This window comes from Scardinius erythrophthalmus, assembly GCF_964197995.2.
Source record: "Scardinius erythrophthalmus genome assembly, chromosome: 22".
Taxonomy (NCBI): Eukaryota; Metazoa; Chordata; class Actinopteri; order Cypriniformes; family Leuciscidae; genus Scardinius; species Scardinius erythrophthalmus.
This window is the reverse complement of record NC_138242.1, coordinates 21,326,040-21,348,631: the sequence shown is the minus strand read 5'-3', so window position 1 is coordinate 21,348,631 and position 22,592 is coordinate 21,326,040. Positions and strand designations below refer to the sequence as shown.

The 22,592-nt window shown below is 38.5% G+C and overlaps 1 protein-coding gene across 3 annotated transcripts; it reads left to right on the top strand.

Moving 5' to 3' along the window:
* Positions 1-284: 284 nt before the first annotated feature.
* Positions 285-22,405, top strand: lnx2a (ligand of numb-protein X 2a). 3 transcript variants are annotated; one of them, XM_081353030.1, is made up of 11 exons: positions 285-408; positions 3,041-3,568; positions 5,818-6,041; positions 7,292-7,429; positions 7,526-7,725; positions 8,958-9,326; positions 12,507-12,686; positions 13,029-13,206; positions 17,163-17,388; positions 18,138-18,296; positions 21,877-22,405. In XM_081353030.1, exons 2-11 carry the CDS (start codon positions 3,165-3,167, stop codon positions 22,010-22,012), a joined length of 2,214 nt encoding a protein of 737 aa, XP_081209156.1. In that variant the 5' UTR covers positions 285-408; positions 3,041-3,164; the 3' UTR covers positions 22,013-22,405. The 3 variants fall into 3 exon arrangements, with proteins under 3 accessions (XP_081209156.1, XP_081209157.1, XP_081209158.1); XM_081353031.1 differs by having other exon boundaries at positions 18,174-18,296; positions 21,877-22,398; XM_081353032.1 differs by lacking the exon at positions 12,507-12,686.
* The last annotated feature ends 187 nt before the right edge of the window (positions 22,406-22,592 follow it).

Here is a 22,592-nt window from a genome sequence, read left to right as displayed (position 1 = left end):
CAGAGCATTTTAATTGTAACATTTGTGCTATTCGGCGTAAGGTAACTTATGCAAATGAAATCCTTATTAGTTAACTCCAAATTATTTTACTATCAGAGACGCGCGTTCTCGGTTCAATGAGTCGGGCAGTTGTTGACTCGAGAGCCGTTCGGACCGATTCGTTTCAATACGTGTGCAGATTATACGTGTATTGTTCAGACCAGTTTCACGAATCGGTTCGATTGATTTGTTCGAAAGAGCCGACTCAAATGAATCACTCGTTCACGAATCGGACATCGCTACAAGACAGATACGGGGGTGTTTTGACGTGCGGATGCGGCTCGGGCAAGCTGCGGTGGATGTGATTGAGCTCCATGATTCTCCCCTCTCGGGGCCAGAGTTCACACCATCCAAGGGGAACGCGAATAGGTAATGTTATTCAAATACTCATATTATTACTCGCTGATCCTTTATTAGGCTACTAAGTTACACATATATTGTGTTAGATGCCATTGTCGTCCATTGTACAGACGATGGCTCAGACAGAGAGACATTAAACGAAAAATTTACAGCGAGCCGCTCTGTAACATAAATAATGAGATATCGATATTTGTATGTGTCATAGATCCGGATTGGATACGCCTTATTAACGAGACAATTCATGCAGGTGGCATCCACAGACATTTTAATTCAGCAGAGAAAGCGCCGTTATTTCTCCTCCCTCTCCCTCCATTAATTTATTTTTGTTGCCTACCTGTTTGTGAATGTACAACCTTTCAGAAAATTAAGGTCAATGTATTGATTTGGAAAACATGCGCGTGATGGGTGTCAAAAATGGTGGTTTGTGAATAGATCTGCAGAATGGAAACATGTCATTGCTATTGAAAGCCGTTTGCTCAATAAATAAAGACTTTATGGATGTGCATATCATTCTACATGGAAAATGTCAGATATTGCTTGCTTCCTTAGTAGATGTTTAAAGATCAGGCATTCATTCTATTGTTTTATGTCAGTTCAGCTGAACAAACATTTAATTCTTCATCCGCCAGACAGCCAGATAAGCGTGAATGTGCCATTTTGCAAGTGAGAACAGAGACAACTGTGACAGCTTAAGATACAAGGATACAACAAGTGAGTGGCCTTGTCGAACAGCCCCTGCGGTCAATATCTAAACACTCCCTTGTGATTAAAAGTCATCAGAGAATCAACATAGAATTGGAATACTAATGGCAACTGCCCAAAGGCCATTCAGCCTTATGTAATGAAGTCCCACATCATGCTAAGGGATGAGGTTTAAGTACAAGCTGCTTCATTTAGATCAGACTATCCATTTTGAAACATTACAGTGTGCTGGACGAGTGAGCATGGGTATGTGTGTCTGATGAGACGTTGACAGGGCTTTGTAGTGGGAACAGAGAAGCCTTGTGTCCTCATGATTTATTCATGTCCAGCTGCAAGATAAAAACAGAGGCAGGTAGTCACAGAGATGCCGTTGACAGACCAAGCGTGGGGCTGGTCATGGACGCACAGCTGTCGGATGCTGCTGTGAATACAGGCGAAGGTTGTAGTTATTGTTGGCCCAATAGATTGCCCCCTGCTGTTTGGTGGCCTTAAAAAGGCAATTATAAAAGGTGTAGCTCAGGGGTTTTCAGTCTTTTAGATGCCACGGACCCCAAATTCACCCTCTCACGTACAGTACCTTTCAAAAGTTTTTTAATGTTTTGAAAGGAGCGTCTTATGCTCACCAAGGCTGCATTTAATTAATCTAAAATACAGTAAAAGAACAGTATTGTGAAATACTACAAATTAAAATAACTGTTTTCAATTTTAATTCAATTTGAAGCTGCATTTTCAGCATCATTACTCTAGCCTTCAGTGTCACATGATCCTTCAGAAATCATTTTAATATGCTGATTTGGTGTTCAAGAAACATTTCTTATTATTATTATGTTTTTTGTTGCCGTGTGACACTGAAGACTGGAGCAAGGATGCTGAAATTCAGCTTTGACATCACAGGAATAAATTATTTAAAAAAATGTATTGTAATAATATTTCACATTACTGTTTTTACTGCATTTTTGATTAAATAAATGCAGCCTTAGTGAGACTTATTTCAAAAACATTTAAAAAAGTAATGTTTCTAAACTTTTGACAGACCCTCATAAAGGCCTATTTTTTGTGTATAAAAAACTCAATTTACAGTGTAAATATTATAGTACAATATTATAAGGAAAGCATTCCACTACTCACTATAGAACTGTTAGATGTATTATTTAATTAATACTTTTTTTTTAATCAAATATATTTAGGAGTTTTGTGGAATCTTATTTTTTATTATTTGTTTATTTATTTAGATTTTTCTATACTGTTTTTCTCTAAACATGGAGCCCAGGTCTAGTTCACACAAAAATTAATGTTTTTCCACACCTGTATGACTTTATTTCTTCAAGCTAAGGCGGACATCAACAGCAAAAAAACCGACCTGAAATCATGAAAAAGTATTGAAATGATACTTTTCAGAAATCCACCTCTTGTGTTCCACTGAAGAAAGAAAGTCAAACAGGCTTGGAACGACATGATGGCGAGTAAATATAGACAGACTGTGAACCTTTCTTTTAAATTTGAAAGCCAAATTAGAAACAGGGCCTTCAGAAGGAATGATTTTAATTTTAATCTAGTAGATTTTGATTAATATTTGTATTTAATAACTTGAAGTAGTTTGCATTCCACCCCTCCACCCTTGTTTTTATGAACAAATCTGCTCAGATCTTTTATAGTGACTGTTTTTTTTATCTTCTTCTCTTGCCTCTCGTCTTCTCACTTGCACATCCAAACCTCTTGACTCTGTGCTCCCTGCTGCAATCCTAGATAATTCTCTCTCAGCGGGATTGAAAGATTGCTCCGGGCGAGAGAGCAAGAGATTACACTGTCAGATTAATGTACAGGAGTAAACCCACACTGCTCTGCAACATAATCTCATCCACACAACACATGGCACACACACACAAACTCTCTCTCTCGTTCACAACAGTTACCTCACTTCTTCTCTCCGACCCTTCAGAGTGATGTCACACCGTCTACCAGGGGGTGGCCGTCCCCTGCCGGAGTCACACAGCCTCTGACGCCCATGGGGCGGACACCCCCGTCACCAAGATACTGAGTGCGTGTAGCCGAAGCCGAGCGCGATGGGCAGTCTGGGAGAGGGAGTGGACCCGGGCATGGTGAGCGAAGCTCTTCTGGAGGCCCTTTGCTCTGAATGTGGACAGATTCACCGCGCCTGGGAGAACCATCTTTACAACTATCGTTTGGAAGTGGACGATGATTTGGTGTGCCACATCTGCCTTCAGCCGTTGGTTCAGCCCCTGGATACACCATGTGGCCACACCTTCTGTGCCCGCTGCCTGCGCAGCTTCCTGCAGGAACGGGACTTTTGTCCGCTGGACCGCGCGCATCTGCAGCTGCAGGTCTGCCGGCGCTCCAGCATCCTGGTGCACAAGCTGCTGGATAAGCTGTCGATCACCTGTCCGCTCACACCCTCCTGTTCTCTCAGCATGCCACGCTGTGACCTGGAGGCACATCTCAAACACAGGTAAGATACTCACACTTGCTTACGCACAAATATTCACATTCAAATATTTCATCTCAAATGCAAAAGCTGTTGAAATCAAGGGCGTTTCTAGCCTTTCATCAGTACTGGGGCATAAAAAAGGGTTCCTATGTGTTTTTTTGGATGTAAATCATCTTTACCTGCAGTAAAGACTCGTTCAAAAGCTGCAAACGCAATAAAGAGCTGCTTTTCAATGGATTGTAGGATCCTGGGACTATTTCAGTGGGAGAAACTGCTGTAAATGATTCAGTGCATGACTGAACTGTCCTAATAAATCAAACTGAATCACGAACAATTTCAGACCTTTTTGCAAACCCATTTGACTGATTAGATCAAAAGAGTGATTAATTTGCATATCTGGCATTGCTAGCTCTTATTCTAAACAGCTGTTAAAAAACAAACTTAATCGCTGAAATATTATCAGAGAAAATGATTCCGAGGTCGGTATACGGTAATCTTCATTGACACAAAAGGTTTTTATGAGTAATATTTTATGGTATTTTACTGATGCTTGTGCTTCAGTAAAAAGGGTCTAGTGATGCCACTGGCTGAAATAATCACTTTATGCCTTTATTGTATCATTTTATCAGGAGAGCCTGGTGCTTGGAGCTTGGAGCTCATGGTTTGATTCCCATTGAATGCAAGAATTTATCAAATGTATACCTTGAAAGTAATGTAAGTTGTATTTCTATAAAAGCATATACCGATTGATTTAATGTACACGTAATGGTTACTTTCAACGTTTTACACACAAAACTTAGAGCTATAAGCATAAAGAACCACCCAGTTAAACACGAAGGACTGGCATGTAAAGCAATTAACTACAGTTGGCTTATTTTAAAGACACTATGAGATTGGTTCACATGTGCAGTTTTCTTTCTTTTGATGATATATTTACTTATTCGGGAATGTTTAGAACTACACTAGCATGTTGGTGGCCTCAAATCTAACAGATATAAGCCACAAAAAAATGTAAAAACCTGATCAAAATGCAGAGCTGTTTTAATTAACAGCTCAACTTGAGCGTAAGCACATGTCTGCTGGGCTTTTGAGTCAGGACTACTATCAAACACAGGTATCTGTTAGAGTTAGAAATGATGCTTAGCAGACAAAGGCTACTGTGACTTTCTTGTGAGTGGAGCCTGCTAGGGTTGATCTGACTTCCTATCTGGGGATTATTTGCCCCTTCGTCATGTGATGGGAGATTAGTCGGTCCTGTGTAATGCACTGGACAGCAGCAGTTTCATATTCTCTTCAGCCATGCTGGGAAACTTCAACTCGAGAAACCTTTTCAACCACTTCTTCTGTGAGACTGCCAAGGGCAACCCAGAGCTATGGTGAGTTAGAGAGTCCAGCGTGGTATTTTGTTCTAAGAGTTGGCAGGACTGTGTGGTATACATTTAGAAACGAGTTCTGGTGCAAAAGATAGAACTGAATGGTGTCTTTGGATGACCTGAAGGTCTTGGCCTACTAAGGGTTTGATGCCTGAAGCCAAACGTCAGTTGAATAGTTCAAAGTTGAGTTAGTTCACAAATCAGAGGACAAAAAAGTTTTTGCTATAATCATCTGTTTTTGTAAAAACAAATTGAAAGGTGGAACTTATCAAAGTTTTGCCAGATCATTCATAGATAATTGTTGCAAGAATGTTTTATTTATAGCTCAAAGGAAAAGCACCCAATGAGATTAGCTAACCTTAACAAGGCACTAACGCCTTCTTAAAAGACTGAGAGTTACTGCCAGCATTAGCCATCTTCTCTTAGCTTTGTTGACAGTCGGTGCTTTCTTGTTATACTATGAGACCTCAGCATGTAATTCTATCCTACAGGTCTTTGTCCTCATTGATGCGTAGAGTAATTAATTAGCGCTGTTATTTGTATGACAGTTATGTTTGTAAAATGCTGCAATACTCCTAGCTCAAAGGCTAAGAAAAATCCCATAGTTTCACAGGACCAGTGTTGTCATTGCTAACTAAAATTAAAATTAAAATGAAAAAAAAAAAAAATTGTGACAAGACTGTGTTTGGGAATACAAGATCAGGGCCTTTACGTTAGGTTCCTGAAATAGCATCTGCCCTGAGGATGTAGCGCAAGGCTTTTTGTGTAATTTGCTTCCTTTTTCTTGCCCTTGTCCTCCACTTCATGTCAACCAGACCTCTGTGTACCTAGACTCCTGAATATTTTAGGTTACAGGTTACTGTGTTTATATTTTTATGACTATGTGTGTGGGTCTAGGTGTCCTGGGACACAGAGCCAGCGAACAAAGCTAGATCGGACGAAGATGGAGGGAGGTGAAGACAGGGTCACGGCGACCGATCCCCCCAGATCGCCCCAGACTGAGATGAAGGAGAGTACACCATCACCACCTGCTGGATCCAACGCAGGCAACAATGTTCCTACATGGACAGAAGAGCCTGGCGTAGACAACCCCGCCTTTGAAGAAAGCACGGAAGAAGACAGTTAGTACCCTAAGTATAACTTTCAGCACACTCTATCAACAACTTGGTCACTCACTTGACTAAACGCACAGTTGATTTTAATAGACATTCACTCTAAGGCCTCATTCACACAGCAGCAGAATATGGTTGTCAGTCCTTTTTGAGTCCTTAAAGGGTTAGTTCACCCAAAAATGAAATTCATGTTTTTCCAACCCCGTAAGACTTTCGTTCATCTTCGGAACACAAATTAAGATATTTTTGATGAAATCTGAGAGCTGGATCACTCCTCCTGCAGGCTTATGGACACCTTAACTTGCTGGCCCAGAAAATGTCCAAGTGACTCCAGTGGCTCAATCTTAAGTTTATAAAGCGACGAGAATACTTTTTGTGCGCAAAAACAAACAAAAATAACGACTTTATTCCACTTTTCATTTCCTTCTCTCTGGACCTCGAGTCTTTTTACGTAGTGTTTAAGCGTAGCGCGTCTGTGTTGTACGTCACCACGTAGGCTCACTATTGGGCGACTCTGGTCATGTGTGATACGTGGTGACGTGAAATGAAAAGTGGAATAAAGTCGTTATTTTTGTTTGTTTTTGCGCACAAAAAGTATTCTCGTCTCTTTATAAACTTAAGATTGAGCCACTGGAGTCACTTGGACTATATTAACAATGTCTTTAATACATTTTCTGGGCCAGCAAGTTAAGGTGTCCATAAGCCTGCAGGAGGAGTGATCCAGCTCTCAGATTTCATCAAAAATATCTTAATTTGTGTTCCGAAGATGAACGAAAGTCTTACGGGGTTGGAACAACATGAGGGTGAGTAATTACTGACAGAATTTTCATTTTTGGTGAACTAACCCTTTAATACGGTTACGTTCACACACAGTTTAGTTATTTACAGGAGTGACAACCGCATTCTATAACCAAACTCACACCTGTAAAATTTCAGGACAACAACCGCATTCTGGAAAACCTGTGCTGTTTGAATGGAACTGGATTGGACAACTAGACAACTGCACTGCACAAATGCGTGTCTACCATGTGTTGCTGGTTTTCGTCTGTGGTTTCGGAAACTGACAGTAACGAAGATATGATGGGGTTTTAGATTCAGTCACTGTTCTTAAGCGGAGCTGTTAACGTCATTTTTGTGTGTTGCGCGATTCTTTTCAGTTCTCTTCATTAGAGATTAGCTTTAGCATATGTTGCTTAGCTGACACTTGTTTTTTCAAAAAAAGTGTTTGTAAAATGTTGCCGTCTTTCTTTCTCTCAAAGGTGTCCATGGTCTGGAGTGCGCTCCTCCACGTGTGAAGCGTCCTCTCAGCAACCCGTGCATCCATCTTCTCCGGACTGGCAGTTCAGCCTCTTCAGGATGGGACTTTGTTGAAACTTTGCCTCTTTCTGCTGAAGAAGGTGTGATTATTTCATATGAACCTAGAACCAAATCACTTTTGTTTCTCTGAGTTCCTTTGAAATCTTTGCTTGGGTTCCATAAGTCTTGTTCTTTAGGTTGTGTGAAACTTCCATCTCTACCTGAGGGAGAAATCACAACTATTGAGGTTCATCGTGCAAACCCCTACACAGAGCTGGGCATAAGTATTGTTGGTGGAAACGAGACCCCCCTGATAAATGTGGTAATACAGGAGGTGTACCGTGACGGTGTTATAGCCCGAGACGGAAGGCTGCTGGCTGGGGACCAATTACTTCAGGTATTGCCGCTATGTTCCGAAATAACTGTCTGATTAAATAGCATTGTCACTGCTATTTACAGAGCAGCCCTGATACTTTAATCAATCTCTAAACAGCTCTAATGAAAAGTGGCTGCAGAATGGCTACGAAGAGATGCAGTCTTTGCCACAGATACAGAACAGAAAACTTCAAACTGATATTCATCTTAATATGTGACGTGCTCTATCATTTTGAGTCGTTTTGACCCAGAAAATAATTTTTTAGTTTTATGCATTGACTGAAAAAGATAACTCTTTGCTCTTTAATTATATATTTATTATGTTTTGGTTCAACTGTCAAATATATATATACAAATTAGTTTTTTAGAAAATTGACAAATAAAAATTCAAACATAAACTACTGATTTTGTTTTAAAGAAATTAATACTTTTATTTAGCAAGGATGCATTAAATTGATCAAAAGTGACAGTAAAGACATTTATTGATTAACAAAAGTTTTTTCTTTTTTTTCAAATACTGTTCTTTTGAACTTTCTAGTCATCAGAGAATCCAAAAAATAAATAAAAAATGTATCTCAGTTGCCAAAAAATATGAAGCAGCACAACCGTTTTCAACATTGATAATAAATGTTTCTTGAGCAGCAAATCAGCATATTAGAATGATTTCTGAAGGATCATGTGACACTGAAGACTAAATTAATGATGCTGAAAATTCAGTTTTTCTATCCCAGGAATAAATTTAATTAAATTTAATTAAATTTAATTAAATTTAATTAAATTAAATTAAATTAAATTAAATTAAATTAAATTAAATTAAATTAAATTAAATTAAATTTAATTAAATTTAATTTAATTTAATTTAATTTAATTTAATTTAATTTAATTTAATTTAATTTAATTAGAAAACAGTCATTTTGATCAAATAAATGCAGCCTTGGTGATAAAAAATAAGATAAATAAGACATCAATAACAGGTTAAGTAAAAATGTAATAATGTAAAAAAAAAAAAAAAGGATTAATAATATGAATGACATCCTGAGATAAATAAAATGTCAGACGGCATGTTATTCACAATCTATTTTATTGACATCTTTCCGCATTTTGTTATCAGCACAATTTGAAAGCTGAACATTTATTTAATCAAAAAAAAAATATTCACAAACAGCTCATTGCAGCTACCGACTCAAAATAATAGAGCACATCACATTTGTCAAACCCATTCAATCTTTCTCTACACTTCCCATTCGAGTGCAGGTGAACAACGTAGACATCAGTAATGTGTCCCATAACTTTGCTCGCTCCACACTGGCACGTCCCTGCGCCACTCTGCAGTTGACGGTTCTGAGAGAACGCCGCTGCTCTGCCAGGCCACCTGTGGCAACTGCTACGCCCAAGGGCAGCCCTGCCAGCATACGCATCACGTTGCACAAGCGGGAATCATCAGAGCAGCTGGGGATCAAGCTGGTGCGGCGTACAGATGAAGCGGGTGTGTTTATCCTGGACTTGCTGGAGGGAGGGTTAGCCGCTAAAGATGGACGACTTTGCAGCAACGACAGAGTGTTGGCCGTCAACGAGCACGACCTGAGACACGGCACGCCTGAGCTGGCAGCTCAGATTATACAGGTAGAGAGAAAGCATGTGTGGGGGGCAGTTCAGGTCAAGATAAGGATGCTAGTAGACCTTTGCTTTGATAAATGATATTAAAATTCTATATTTTTGTCTAAATAAATTACAAATAAAACACACACACACAAAAAAAAAATCAGTAATTTTAAATGCTACAAGGGAATTTAGGCATCACGGCATTATAATATAAAGTAAAAAAAAAAGGATATTTATTATGAGATTTGCTAAATATTACATAACTATTATTATATTATTAGTATTTTTAAATATTAATTTTAAGCGAGCAACAGGTGTTAATTTTACTATTGTTTATATAGTTATTAATATTTTGAATTAAAAATTTGAATTTGAATTATAAGTATTTATATTTTAGTGCTTCTGTTATTTTATTCGTTTTTGAACATATTTAGATAATATAGATAGATAGATAGATAGATAGATAGATAGATAGATAGATAGATAGATAGATAGATAGATAGATAGATAGATAGATAGATAGATAGATAGATAGATAGATAGATAGATAGATTAGATAGATACAGGGATTAAAGTGAAAAAAATTCTTCTGACTGAAATTTTTTTTTTTTTAGGCCAAGTCATATTCCTTTTACTTTTTAAATAGTCGAGACCAATAGCGTTTTAAGGGGAGACGTTTTAAACCGCTTTTATATTGCCAGTAGGCGTATTTTAAAAGCTATATTTTAATCTATGAAAACCAGGCATGGAACATACTAATACAATTAATAATTTGCATATATATATATATATATATATATATATATATATATATATATATATATATATATATATATATGCAAATTATAACACGTTTACACAAAATTTGTTAACACACAAGTAAGTTACTTTTCCCCTTTACTTAACATAAATTGTAAGAATATGACTAATAGTAAAGACTTGTACTAATAAATACAGTGCTATGCATAAGTGCTATGCTATAAAATTCGGAAAGATCCTCCACTATACCTTTAAGTTCAATTTCCAAAAGATGATTTTTTATTCCTCTTTTTAGTCAACTTTAGCATGGGTGTCTAAACTTATGCATAGCACTGTAAACATTAGGCCTAGGCTAAAGCTATTAAATAGCAGTCCCAAACTAGTTTTTGTTAATACAATGTTGGTATGAGCCACTACAGTCATTTAAAAATATAAAAAGTAACACAAGGAAAAATAGTAGCATTTTGGGGTTATATGGAAACGACAGTTATCATGGTGAATACACAATATTAACAATAACTGTTAATGAAACATGGAAACTGGTGAATAGAATGAGAATCATACCTGCATTACTTTTATTTCGTGTAATTTACAACGTAACGGCGTTGCATGCTCGTAGTTTCTTTTGCACTTGATCAGTGAAGCAATACAGCGCGCGCCGCTGAATTTGCGCGTGCAATTGAGTGTGCGCTACGAGAACAGGATAACGGCTGACAGGACAAGAAAGTCCGTTTTTCTGAGGTGAAAAACTTTATTTCAGCGTACACTTATGTCACTGCCTGCCTGGTAGTTCCTATTGTGCTGGGTTTTCTGAAGTAACGTTAGTCATGATTCGCCTCTCATAACATATGCTCTAAACACGCACGCAGTGTGGAAAAGGAGGAGCGGGGGCGCGGGGAGCAAGGATCACAGCGCAAATTTGAACTATATCGATGTGATATGGTCTAATTCCATATCGCATTTAAAAAATATATCGATATATTTTTTATATCGATATCGCCCAGCCCTACCTGCATTATAAGTGTGTCACTGAAATATAGTTCTACCTCAGCGCTCAGCTGTAGCCTGACATGCACTTTCCGTGAGCGGTAATTGAAAACCCGGAGTGGACTATGAGCGGAGTGATTACAGAGTGCTTAGAGTGGAGAGAGGAACGTGCTTTTGCTCCACTCCAGGCTTTGATCACATCCCCCTCAGCAGGGTGAATACACCTCGTCTTTCCTTAATTTAAGACCTATTCAAACTAAAATTAAGATATTTATTACACTATTTGAGAAATGAAAGCCTATTTACGGCCTTAAAATTATGAAAAGTGAATTTAAGACTTTAAGGACAGACTGGAACCCGCAATGACGGAAATCCGTCATGGACTTGCTGCAATTAACGGAAATCCGTCGTAGCGACGGAGAACTTTAATCCCTGTAGATAGATAGATTTATTGTGGCCAGCCTAAGGCACACCTGTGCAATAATCATGCTGTCTAATCAGCATCTTGATATGCCACACCTGTGAGATGGATGGATTATCTCGGCAAAGGAGAAGTGCTCACTAACACAGATTTAGACAGATTTGTGAACAATAATTGAGAGAAATAGGCCTTTTGTGTACATAGAAAAAGTCTTAGATCTTTGAGTTCAGCTCTTGAAAAATGGGGGCAAAAACAAAAGTGTTGCATTTATAATTTTGTTCAGTGTATATTTAATTTTATTTTTAGTTTGAACAACACTGTAATCTAAATGTAAAAATAGGAGAAATCATCATGCACAATTAAATATCCAATATCAGCTGATACGATCAATTAAAAAAGAAGCTAATATCGGCCACTTACTAATATGTTTACAGATATATTCTGCATTTCTAAATATTGGCCGAAAAAAAATCCCATAGATTTATCATTTATTTAGATTTCAGCCACATCTAGAGTCCGGAAAACCAGACCTAGCAACACCTTAGCAACGACATAGCAACATCCTTGCAACCACCCTAGCATGACGGTGACTTTTGCACAGACTCACTTCACTTCAACTAGAAATATAAATCTAGTTTCCTCTAGTAAATGTTCTCATAATAAAACAGCTATTGTCATCTGTGCAAATCTTAGTGCCTGTTTGGGACATTAGGACACTGCCGCTGCTGCCCTACTCAGAGGGTAATGTGATTGATAGTATCTTTATGTCTACGTGAGCTGCTTTCTCCCATCTGGCTGCCCCGATCACACAGAGAAAGGGCAGCTAAAGCATTAATAAGAATAGCACTGGCAGACAGCAGACTGTCATTTCAATACAGGGGTGCCGCTATGGTTTCTATCGCTTGCCCTTCGGTTGAAATCACGTGGCCCCCATCGAGCCCCCTTTCTGTTCAGGGCCCTTGGAATTGTTCTAACCCCTCCCCCCCCTCCATTACGGCACCCCTGGAGTAAGACCGCCTACTGTCATCTTCTAGGCTAGTGGAGAAAGAGTCAATCTGCTGATTAGCCGGTCCAGCAAGCAGACTATGGCCGTGCACACAGGCTCCACCTTGACCAGGGACATTTGGAGCCATGAACACATCCCGCCGCTTCCGTGCACTGCGACCCCAAGTCCTGTCCCAAGTCTGCACCTTGCCAGGTCTTCCACCCAGAGAGTGAGTACAAATGCCTGCAGCCAAGAGCGAGAACAAGTCTGTGTATGTTGCAGAATCTATTTTAGCTCTGTGAAGACGTAATTAGGGAGCCCTATTTCCGAAGCATCTGGGTAGCCTCCAGTTTTTCTTGAGTTTACACCACAACCTTAATTACTCCTGGTTGGATCCATTATGAGATCAATTATGAAGCTGAAGTAGAGCTGATCCCGTTGGGATGATGAACAGCACTCTACAGAGAGCCGATCAGAGTATCAATTAAGAAATGGGCTTCCCTTTTTTCTTATCCACATCTGAGAGAATTTTAGACTGTGCTGCTTGTGTAAATATGAGTGTGTGTTGTAGGACCTCTCCCAGTGTGTGACCTGTAAGGAGAAACACATCACTGTGAAGAAGGAACCTCACGAGTCTCTGGGTATGACTGTGGCAGGGGGACGGGGCAGCAAGAGCGGAGAGCTGCCGATCTTTGTGACGAGCGTCCAACCCCATGGCTGCCTGTCACGTGATGGACGAATCAAACGTGGTGAGTTACATAAACCTTATTTTCTTTCTGAAATTAGCATCTAGATAATCCTGACCCAAGTTTGAGCACATTTATGCAGCTACCTATTAGCTGTCTACCCATTACCTCTAATCAGCTATCCATTACCTATCATTAACATTGAGCTTTATTTATACATATTCATGGTCTTATTGTGTATTATTCATTGGTTTATGGTATTCTGAAAAAATAAATGTTTGTTTTTGGTAGTGATAAGATTCGTAGGACTTTTTTTGGGTAATTTATCCAAATAAAAAGGGAAAAAATAAATGAAAATCCACCGCCAAATGATGAGATCATTTTAATAATTAATAAATTAGGGATGTCTTGATCTGTATCAGCTATCTTAAGCCGGATCCTTTATTTTAGCTCCTTTAGATCCTTCAGTCAGCTGTCATGCAAGTGTTGTGCAGTAGGTGGTGGCATAGATATATACATAGATGCCTCATTAGCGCCTGTTTCTATGGGTCGCTATATGCCGTCGGCCATATTGGACTGGTCAAAGCTGGTTGGTGAAAACTCGAGAGTAAGTTGATTGTGTGTCTGCAACTGTAGTTAGATGCATGTATGAATATATCTAGATCTGCAATAGACTTCAGCAGAGGATTTTTGCGAAATTAAAACTAACATAATACAACACAACAAGACGAAGGCATCAGCTTACACCATAATTTAAAAACCTTTAATACTGATTTAATACATATAAAAACACAGCCAAACACATTCACACCTGTGAAAGGTTATCCCATTTCTTTGGAAATTTAAATCTCGGCGGTTTCACAACCAGAAGCTGCACAATGTTGTGGCATCATTGATTTTTAATGTGAGTGACGACATGCTGACCGTTCCAAGATGGCGGGCATGCGGACGTGTCTGGAGCGGTTGAATGTGGCATTTATATATATACACATATCTATGTGTGGTGGTATGCACCTTTAAGTGAGCTTAAAGCTTCGTTCGAGCTTCCGTGTTTAGCATATTTGATGCGCACTTTTGTAACAAATCACTTGAAAGTAATTTATTTACCGTTTATTTTTATCTTTTTATCTTGCTATTGGTTGCGTCTTGCTTTGGACTTGACTGACAGACTGGCATTCTGACACCGTGAGCTTCATGCTTTCTAACCTTGTGTCCACTTTTTTTCTTTATGCAATTATTCTGCTTATTGTACATATAAAATACAATAAGTTTATATCAGTAGTCCCATATTCATAATTGTGACCATCTGCTTACAATGTATATATATACAGTGCTATGCATAAGTTTAGACACCCATTCTAAAGTTGACTAAAAAGAGGAATACAAAATCATCTTTTGGAAATTGAACTTAATGCCTTAATTTAAAAAATTAGGAAAAATCCAACCTTTAAGGACACCAATTTTCTTTGTGAATGAATAATGTATCGTAAATAAATAAATGTTCTTCCTTAAAATACAGGGTGCATAAGTTTGGACACCCCTATGTTAAATTCCCATAGAGGCAGGCAGATTTTTATTTTTAAGTATTTTTTTTATTATTTTTTTAGGATACTATGCATCCTGATAAAATTCCCTTGGCCTTTGGAATTAAAATAGCCCCACATCATCACATAGCCTTCACCATACCTAGAGATTGGCATGGGGTACTTTCCATAAGATCATCTCTCAATGCAAATCAAACCAGCTATTAGGCTAACTGAAATAAAACCATGCCAATCTCTAGGTATGGTGAAGGCTATGTGATGATGTGGGGCTATTTTAATTCCAAAGGCCAAGGGAACTTTATCAGGATGCATAGTATCCTAAAAAATAAATAAAAAAAAATACTTAAAAATAAAAATCTGCCTGCCTCTATGGGAATTTAACATAGGGGTGTCCAAACTTATGCACCCTGTATTTTAAGGAAGAACATTTATTTATTTACGATACATTATTCATTCACAAAGAAAATTGGTGTCCTTAAAGGATGGATTTTTCCTAATTTTTTTAATTAAGGCATTAAGTTCAGTTTCCAAAAGATGATTTTTTATTCCTCTTTTTAGTCAACTTTAGTATGGGTGTCTAAACTTATGCATAGCACTGTATATATATTGTATATACTTATATATATATATTGTATATACTTTAGACATTCAAACAACAAGTAACTTTGCAACTACATACCAACCATAACAGTCATTAGAGTATTAGTAGACTGTTTGCATAATATCTGCTAACATTTTATTGTGATGCTCCCCCAACAGATATTCTATAATCTATCTGACTATAAGTGGCTTTGCAACTACATGTCATCTTATTCTACAACCCGAACCCTAACACCTAACCCTATCCTAACAGTCTACTAATACTTATAATAATGAGAGTTAGTTGACATGTAGTTGCAAAGTTACTAGTTAGTAAAATCTCTAAAGTGGACCATCAAAATAAAGTGTAACCAATATCATTACTGTAGTAGCCTAATTGTTGTATTGGAATTACTCCGTAGTGATAGATGCCCCCATTCTTACATTTGGGCCCTGAGAAGCTCTCTGCACATCCCTGTATACCAGGGGTTCTCAATCCTGGTCCTCGAGGGCCACTTTCCTGCAGAGTTTAGCTCCAACCTTGATCAAACTCACCTGCCTTTAGCTCTCTAGTAAACCTGAAGAGCTTAATTAGCTGGTTCAGGTGTGTTTGATTAGGGTTGGAGCTAAACTCTGCAGGAAAGTGGCCCTCGAGGACCAGGATTGAGAATCCCTGCTGTATACACTGTATTGATTTTATTAACTTTAATGTACTTGAAGTGTGCACCAAGCACTAGGAAAATACAGGTATCGGATTGGGACTCTGAATTGGTAGATACTTAATATTCAATGACTTAGATCGGATCAGGGGCACAAAAATATTGATTGGGACATCCCTAAAATAAATACATTTAAAACATTTCTTTCAAAAAGTGTGTTTAGTGACTTTTTAGAGGCAGAATAAATGCAATCCAATAATGGCCTTAATTTAATATCAAACAACAATACTAAAATAAATACAATACTGGTTAATTCAATCATATTTATAAAATACTACTGACAAATTGCATAATGTGTAACTTTCTTGCCGTTTGTTGCGTTAACTTCAAACAAATTGTCTTAAGACAACCAGTCCGTAACTAAACGTATTAAAGTTTCAGTACGTTGTAAGCTGTTTGCATTTGATTCACTAAAAAGAACTGACTCATTAGAGTAATTTGTTACTCTTGCTTTATGTGGTTGATTTAATAAAAAGAACAGAGTAATTAGAATCATTCATTTAAGTATCAGAATACATGGGTTGTGCTGTATATGTTTGATTCACTAAAAAGAACCAACTCATTCTTTCAGGAATCACACTACACTGGCTGTGCTATATGTGTTTGATTCTCTAGAAGAACTGACTCATTAGAGTCATTCATTTGGGAATCACACTACACTTGCTGTGTTTGATTTACTAAAAATACCCAAGTAATTAGTTATTCATTCAAGAATCACACTACACTGTTTGTGCTATATGTATTTAAAACACTAAAAAGAACCGTGTCATGCATTCAGGATTCAGAATAAACTGGTTCTATGTGTTTGATTCACTAAATTAGAATAGAGTCATTAGAATAATTTGTTTGGAAATCAGACTTCACTGGCTGTACTGTATGTGGTTGATTCCCTAAAAAGAACCAACTCAGTCATTAATTCTATAATCGGACTACACTGATTGTGCTGTCTATTTCACACTGTGGATTCACATTACATCAAGCTGTGGTGCTTCCTGTCCTCTAGACAAAAAGGCCCAGCCAAAAAAGTAAAACAGGAAAACACTGTTTCACGCTTGTGTCTGATGATGAAGTGCACTGAAGTGAAACCTGTCTCCATGGGGCTTCAGCCGTGTTGCAGTCCTCTCTGTGTGGCTGTTTGGAGTGTCTCTAAGTGTCTTTGTCATCTCTCGTTGCTCAGGGGATGTACTGTTGAGTATTAATGGTCAGGATCTGACCTACCTGAGCCACAGCGAGGCAGTGGGCACTCTGAAGACCAGCGCCGCATCCTGCTCTGTCCAACTGAAGGCACTAGAGGTCAACACAGTTGAAGAACCGGGCCTGGACGAAGAGCTTCTCCCTCCGCACGAAAACGACTACGACGCAAGCTGGTCGCCATCATGGGTGATGTGGCTTGGACTTCCCAGGTAATCAAATTTTGTAGAGCTTCACGTGTAAGATTGATGAGTGAAATAAAACAACAGCGTTATTTGAGTGGATGTACTGTTGGATGAGTCCAAATGGCTTTTCGGACTCCATTAGGAGACTTAAAAATAGCTTCCTCACCTTGCTGAGCACTGATCCAAATAACCCTAAAATAGTCAATGCAATCTGGCCAGGACTACCATCATGCCAGGTTTCGTTTCACCTACTTTTTCCCATCCAAATCAGAGTGGAAACAGCTTTGAAGGGGAAAAAGGCAGCTATTTTGAGGACTTTTCTGTAAAATGTCTGTAGTGTTGATGTGTTTTGGATCAGCAGCTTTATGCAGTGTTAACCCATGAGGGGATTATGGCTGTGTCGTGATGTAAACAGCTGCAGATTATCAGATGAAACGCACATGTGGAGATAACTTGCTCCTAGCCCATTTTAGCCTAGCCTCGGGTCATTCAGTCCAATCTCGCTCTTTCCTTTTTCACTCTGTCCTCCTTTTGTCCTTTATTATCCATCGCCTTTGCTTTGGCACCCTTCTGTTTCCTTCTCCCTTCCTGTCATTGTGCCAAATCTCGTAGGAGAGTCTCCTACCAACATGCATCTGTTTTTCTGTTTCTATGTCTGTTGTCCCCTAGTATTCCAAATAATCTGACATGCAATTTTTTGACCTGTCAGCGATTAAACAGAAAAAATATATTTCCTGATGATGCACACTTACTTTCCACATTGTACTCTGTCACAGCTACCTGCATAGCAGTCATGAGATTGTCCTCCGCAGAAGTCACCCTGGCAGCTGGGGCTTCAGCATTGTTGGAGGTTATGAGGAGAACCACAGCAACCAGGCGTTCTTTATCAAGACCATCGTCCTTGGAACCCCCGCTTACTACGATGGCCGTCTGAAGTGAGCAAGCACAACAAAACAAACAATAAACAATGAATAAATGCATCACGGCTAGATGATACAGCACTTTCAATATTACCTTGATTTAAAAAACAAAAGGAAATCCTGCACTCTATCAATACAATCAGTGATTGAGCTTGAACAGTATGCCTGATGAAGGTCATGAGACTGAAACGTTGCTAATAAATATTTTGTGATACTTTTTGAAAGTTGATAGTGTGTTGGATTTCCTTTTGTTTTTTAGATTTGACTTTTTATGGTCTTCTCTCCTACGAACCTATCTATTACCTGCAGGTGTGCGATGGTAATTGTTAATTAATATTACCATGATTAAAATGTTGAGGAAAAAAAAACAAGAAAAAATCTCTGGCCATCAGTGTTTCAAGATATTTTTTTGGCAAACACTAAACAAAAACACTATTTTTTTTCTTACATATTTAATTATAATTATTACATTCAGTGAATATATTTATTAATTTAATTTTTAATTATGAAATATAATTCATTATGTTTCATTATAGTCATAATTTTTTTATTTATACATATTTAACACGTAATACATTTTTATTAATAAATTACCATTTTATACCACAGAACTTTGTTGTGAATATTTATATTGAAGTCTGCATGAAATGGATTTTTTTAAATACGTCTTACTGATATTATTGTGAATAATTGATCCATGCTCATCTTTAATTTTAAATCAACAACAGACAGACAGACAGACAGACAGACAGACAGACAGATAGACAGATAGATAGATAGATAGATAGATAGATAGATAGATAGATAGATAGATAGATAGATAGATAGATAGATAGATAGATAGATAGATAGATAGATAAGGCAACAGTGGCAAGGAACCAAAACTCCATCAAGGTGACAGAATGGAGAAAAAAACCTTGGGAGAAACCAGACTCAGTCGGGGGCCAGTTCTCCTTTCGCCAACAGTGTATGATTATGATTCAGGGAGCATTACAGGTCAGAAGTCAGATTGGATCAGAACATTCAGAATATTATCCAGTTCCATCTGGTTGGAAGTCGGAGTCATCACGCCGGTATGGAGACGACTTTATTGAGGATCAGTGCCGATGGCTGTCGTGTCGATGAGGCCTTCACTGGGCTGATGAGGCTGGCACCTCAGGGATGCGTCGTGGATGGGTCCAGGTGCAGGTCCACCATCTGATCTGGATACCGCAAGGATCCGGCTGACTTCAGTAAACCTCGGAATAAACAGAAAGACTAACATTCGCGTGGATGCCCTTCCTCTTGTGATGTAACGAGTACATCAGGTGTTATAGGAAGTGTCCCCGGTTCCGACTGACCTAATCTATGCAGCCTAATAATCATTTAACTGATTTGAATAATAGAAATGTAATGTTATATATGAATGCCAGGTAAAAGAGATGTGTTTTTAGTCTAGATTTAAACTGATAGAGTGTGTCTGCTTCCCGGACAATGTCAGGAAGGCTGTTCCAAAGTTTAGGTGCTAAATAGGAGAAGGATCTACCGCCAGCAGTCGATTTTGAAATTATAAGTATAATCAGCTGGCCAGAATTTTGAGATTGCATTAGACGTGAAGGACTATAATGCATTAAGAGCTCGCTCAAGTACTGGGGAGCTAAACCGTTTAGTGCTTCGTAAGTAGTCAGCAATATTTTAAGATTTATACAATGTTTAATAGGGAGCCAATGCAGTGTTGACAGAACGGGGCTAATACGGTCATACTTTCTGGTTCTGGTAAGAACTCGTTTTGCATTTTGGACCAACTGGACTTTGTTTATTATGTGTGCAGGGCAACCACCCAGTAGAGCACTACAATAATCTAGCCTTGAGGTCATGAACGCATGAACTAACTGTTCCACATTTTTCAATGAAAGCATATGTCGTAATTTAGATATATTTTTAAGATGGAAGAATGTGGTTTTACAGATGCGAGAAACGTGGCATTCAAATGAAAGATTGGTATCAAAGAGCACACCCAGGTTCCTAACCGACAACAAAGACTTGACAGAGCAGCCATCAATTGTTAGACAGTATTCTGGGTTAATACGTGCAGAGGTTTTTTGCCCAATAATTAGAAACTCTGTTTTTTCAGAATTAAGTTTCTTCCTAATTTTTTATATCAGCTGTGCATTCCGTTCATTTTGTGAATTGGTGCGTTTCGTCGGGGCGCAAAGAAAGGTTTAGAGCTGTGTATCATCAGCATAACAGTGACAACTAATTCCATGTTTCTAATGATATCTCCCAAGGGTAGCATGTACAGAGTGAACACCAATGGTCCTAGTACTGAGCCTTGTGGTACGCCATACTGGACTTTTGATCGATATGACATCTCTTCATTTACTGCTATACAAACTGACTGAATTTAAACCATGCTAGTGCAATTCCACTAATGCCAAAATAATTTTCGAGTCTATTCAAAAGAATGTTGTGGTCAAAGGTATCAAATGCAGCACTAAGATCCAGTAACACTAATATAGAGAGATACAACCACGATCGGATGATAAGAGCAAATCATTTGTGACTCTAATGAGAGCAGTCTCAGTACTATGATATGGTCTAAATCCTGACTGGAAATCCTCACAGATACCATTTCTTTCTAAAAAGGGACATAGTTGTGTGTAGTTGTGTATTCATTTTGACAGAAAAGCTTAATTCGAAATCGGCCTGTAATTGACTAATTCTGTAGGATCAAGTTGCGTTTTTTTAATAAGAGGTTTAATAATAGCAAGCTTAAAAGTTTTCGGTACATATCCTAGTGACAAAGATGAATTAATGATATTAAGAAGAGGATCTATGACCTCTGGAAGCATCTCTTTCAATAGCTTAGTCGGTATAGGGTCTAACATGCATGTTGTTGATTTAGACGATTTAACGAGTTAAGACAATTCTTCCTCTCCTATAGCGATGAATGAATAAAATTTTTCCTCGGGGAGACTGCAATGCACTGCCTGATGCGATACTGTAGTAGATGGTTGCATAGTTATAACTTTCTCTCTAATATTATCAATCTTGTAAGTAAAGAAGTTCATGAAGTCATTACTGCTGTGCTGTTTGGAAACATCCGGTTTTGAAGCTTTATTTTTTGTTAATTTAGCCACTGTTTCGAATAAATACCTAGGGTTTTGTTTGTTTTCTTCTAAAAGTGTTGAAAAATAAGCAGATCTACTCTAGCAGTTTTTAAGGCCTCTCTGTATGCAATCGTACTCTTTCCACGAAATGCGAAAAACTTCTAATTTTGTTTTCTTCCAGCTACGCTCAATTTTTCTGGCTGCTCTCTTAAGGGCCCGAGTGTCCTCGTTGTACCACGCCGTTGGACTATTTTCTTTAATCTTCTTTAAGCGCAATGGAGCAACTGTGTCTAAAGTGCTGGAAAAGAGAGTCAATCATTTCTGTTGCAACATCGAGTTCGTCTAGGCTATCTGGGATGCTGACGAGATGAAAGTGATCAGGAGGATTATAAAGCAATCTTTAGTGGCAGATTAAAAATCTTTAATCTTTGTATTAACATTATTCTCTACCATTGAGATCGTATCGATAGCATTGACATCGTCACAATGCTTCTTTTTCCATCCAGGTGTGGTGACATGATAGTGGCGGTAAACTGTCTGTCCACGGCTGGCATGAGTCATTCCGCGCTGGTGCCCATGCTGAAGGAGCAGCGGAGCAGAGTGGCGCTTACAGTCGTGTCCTGGCCAGGAAGTCTAATCTAACCCCACCAGGGCACCATGCCTCACCTCATATCTGTGTTCTAATGGTCCTATGTGTTCTACTCTCTGCCACGGAGGCACCATACTGTCAAAGCCAGAGCCTCGGGAAATTGAATGCTTTTACTTGATGCTGAATAAACAAGGCCTTAGAAAACCTGCCACGCCCATGAGGCCATCGCCCTCTGGAGAGCAGCCTTAAGGTCTCCCCCCACCATGCCGATCAGCAGTCCACTCTACCGGAGGTTTTATATACATGTTATCTCTAAATGTGATCTACGTTTGTGAATGTTTGTGTAAAAGAGACCGAACAAAAGTGTATGTGTGCAAGTATGAATGGATGAATGTGCACAGATGTTTAATAAATCTTTCCCAGTGAGGATATGAGAGTTAAGCCTCAGTTGATGTGTAAAAATTATTTCTAACCCCACTTAACAGATTTGATCCAACCATTTTACTATAATAATCTCAGAAAAGTCTAATGTTAAAAAGTCCCAAGCTCTCTAGAGATGGAATGTGGGACACATATTTGCCCTCCTAAAATGCTTTTTGAAAATCTTTCATCTTTGAAAAGATTAGCAGCAAT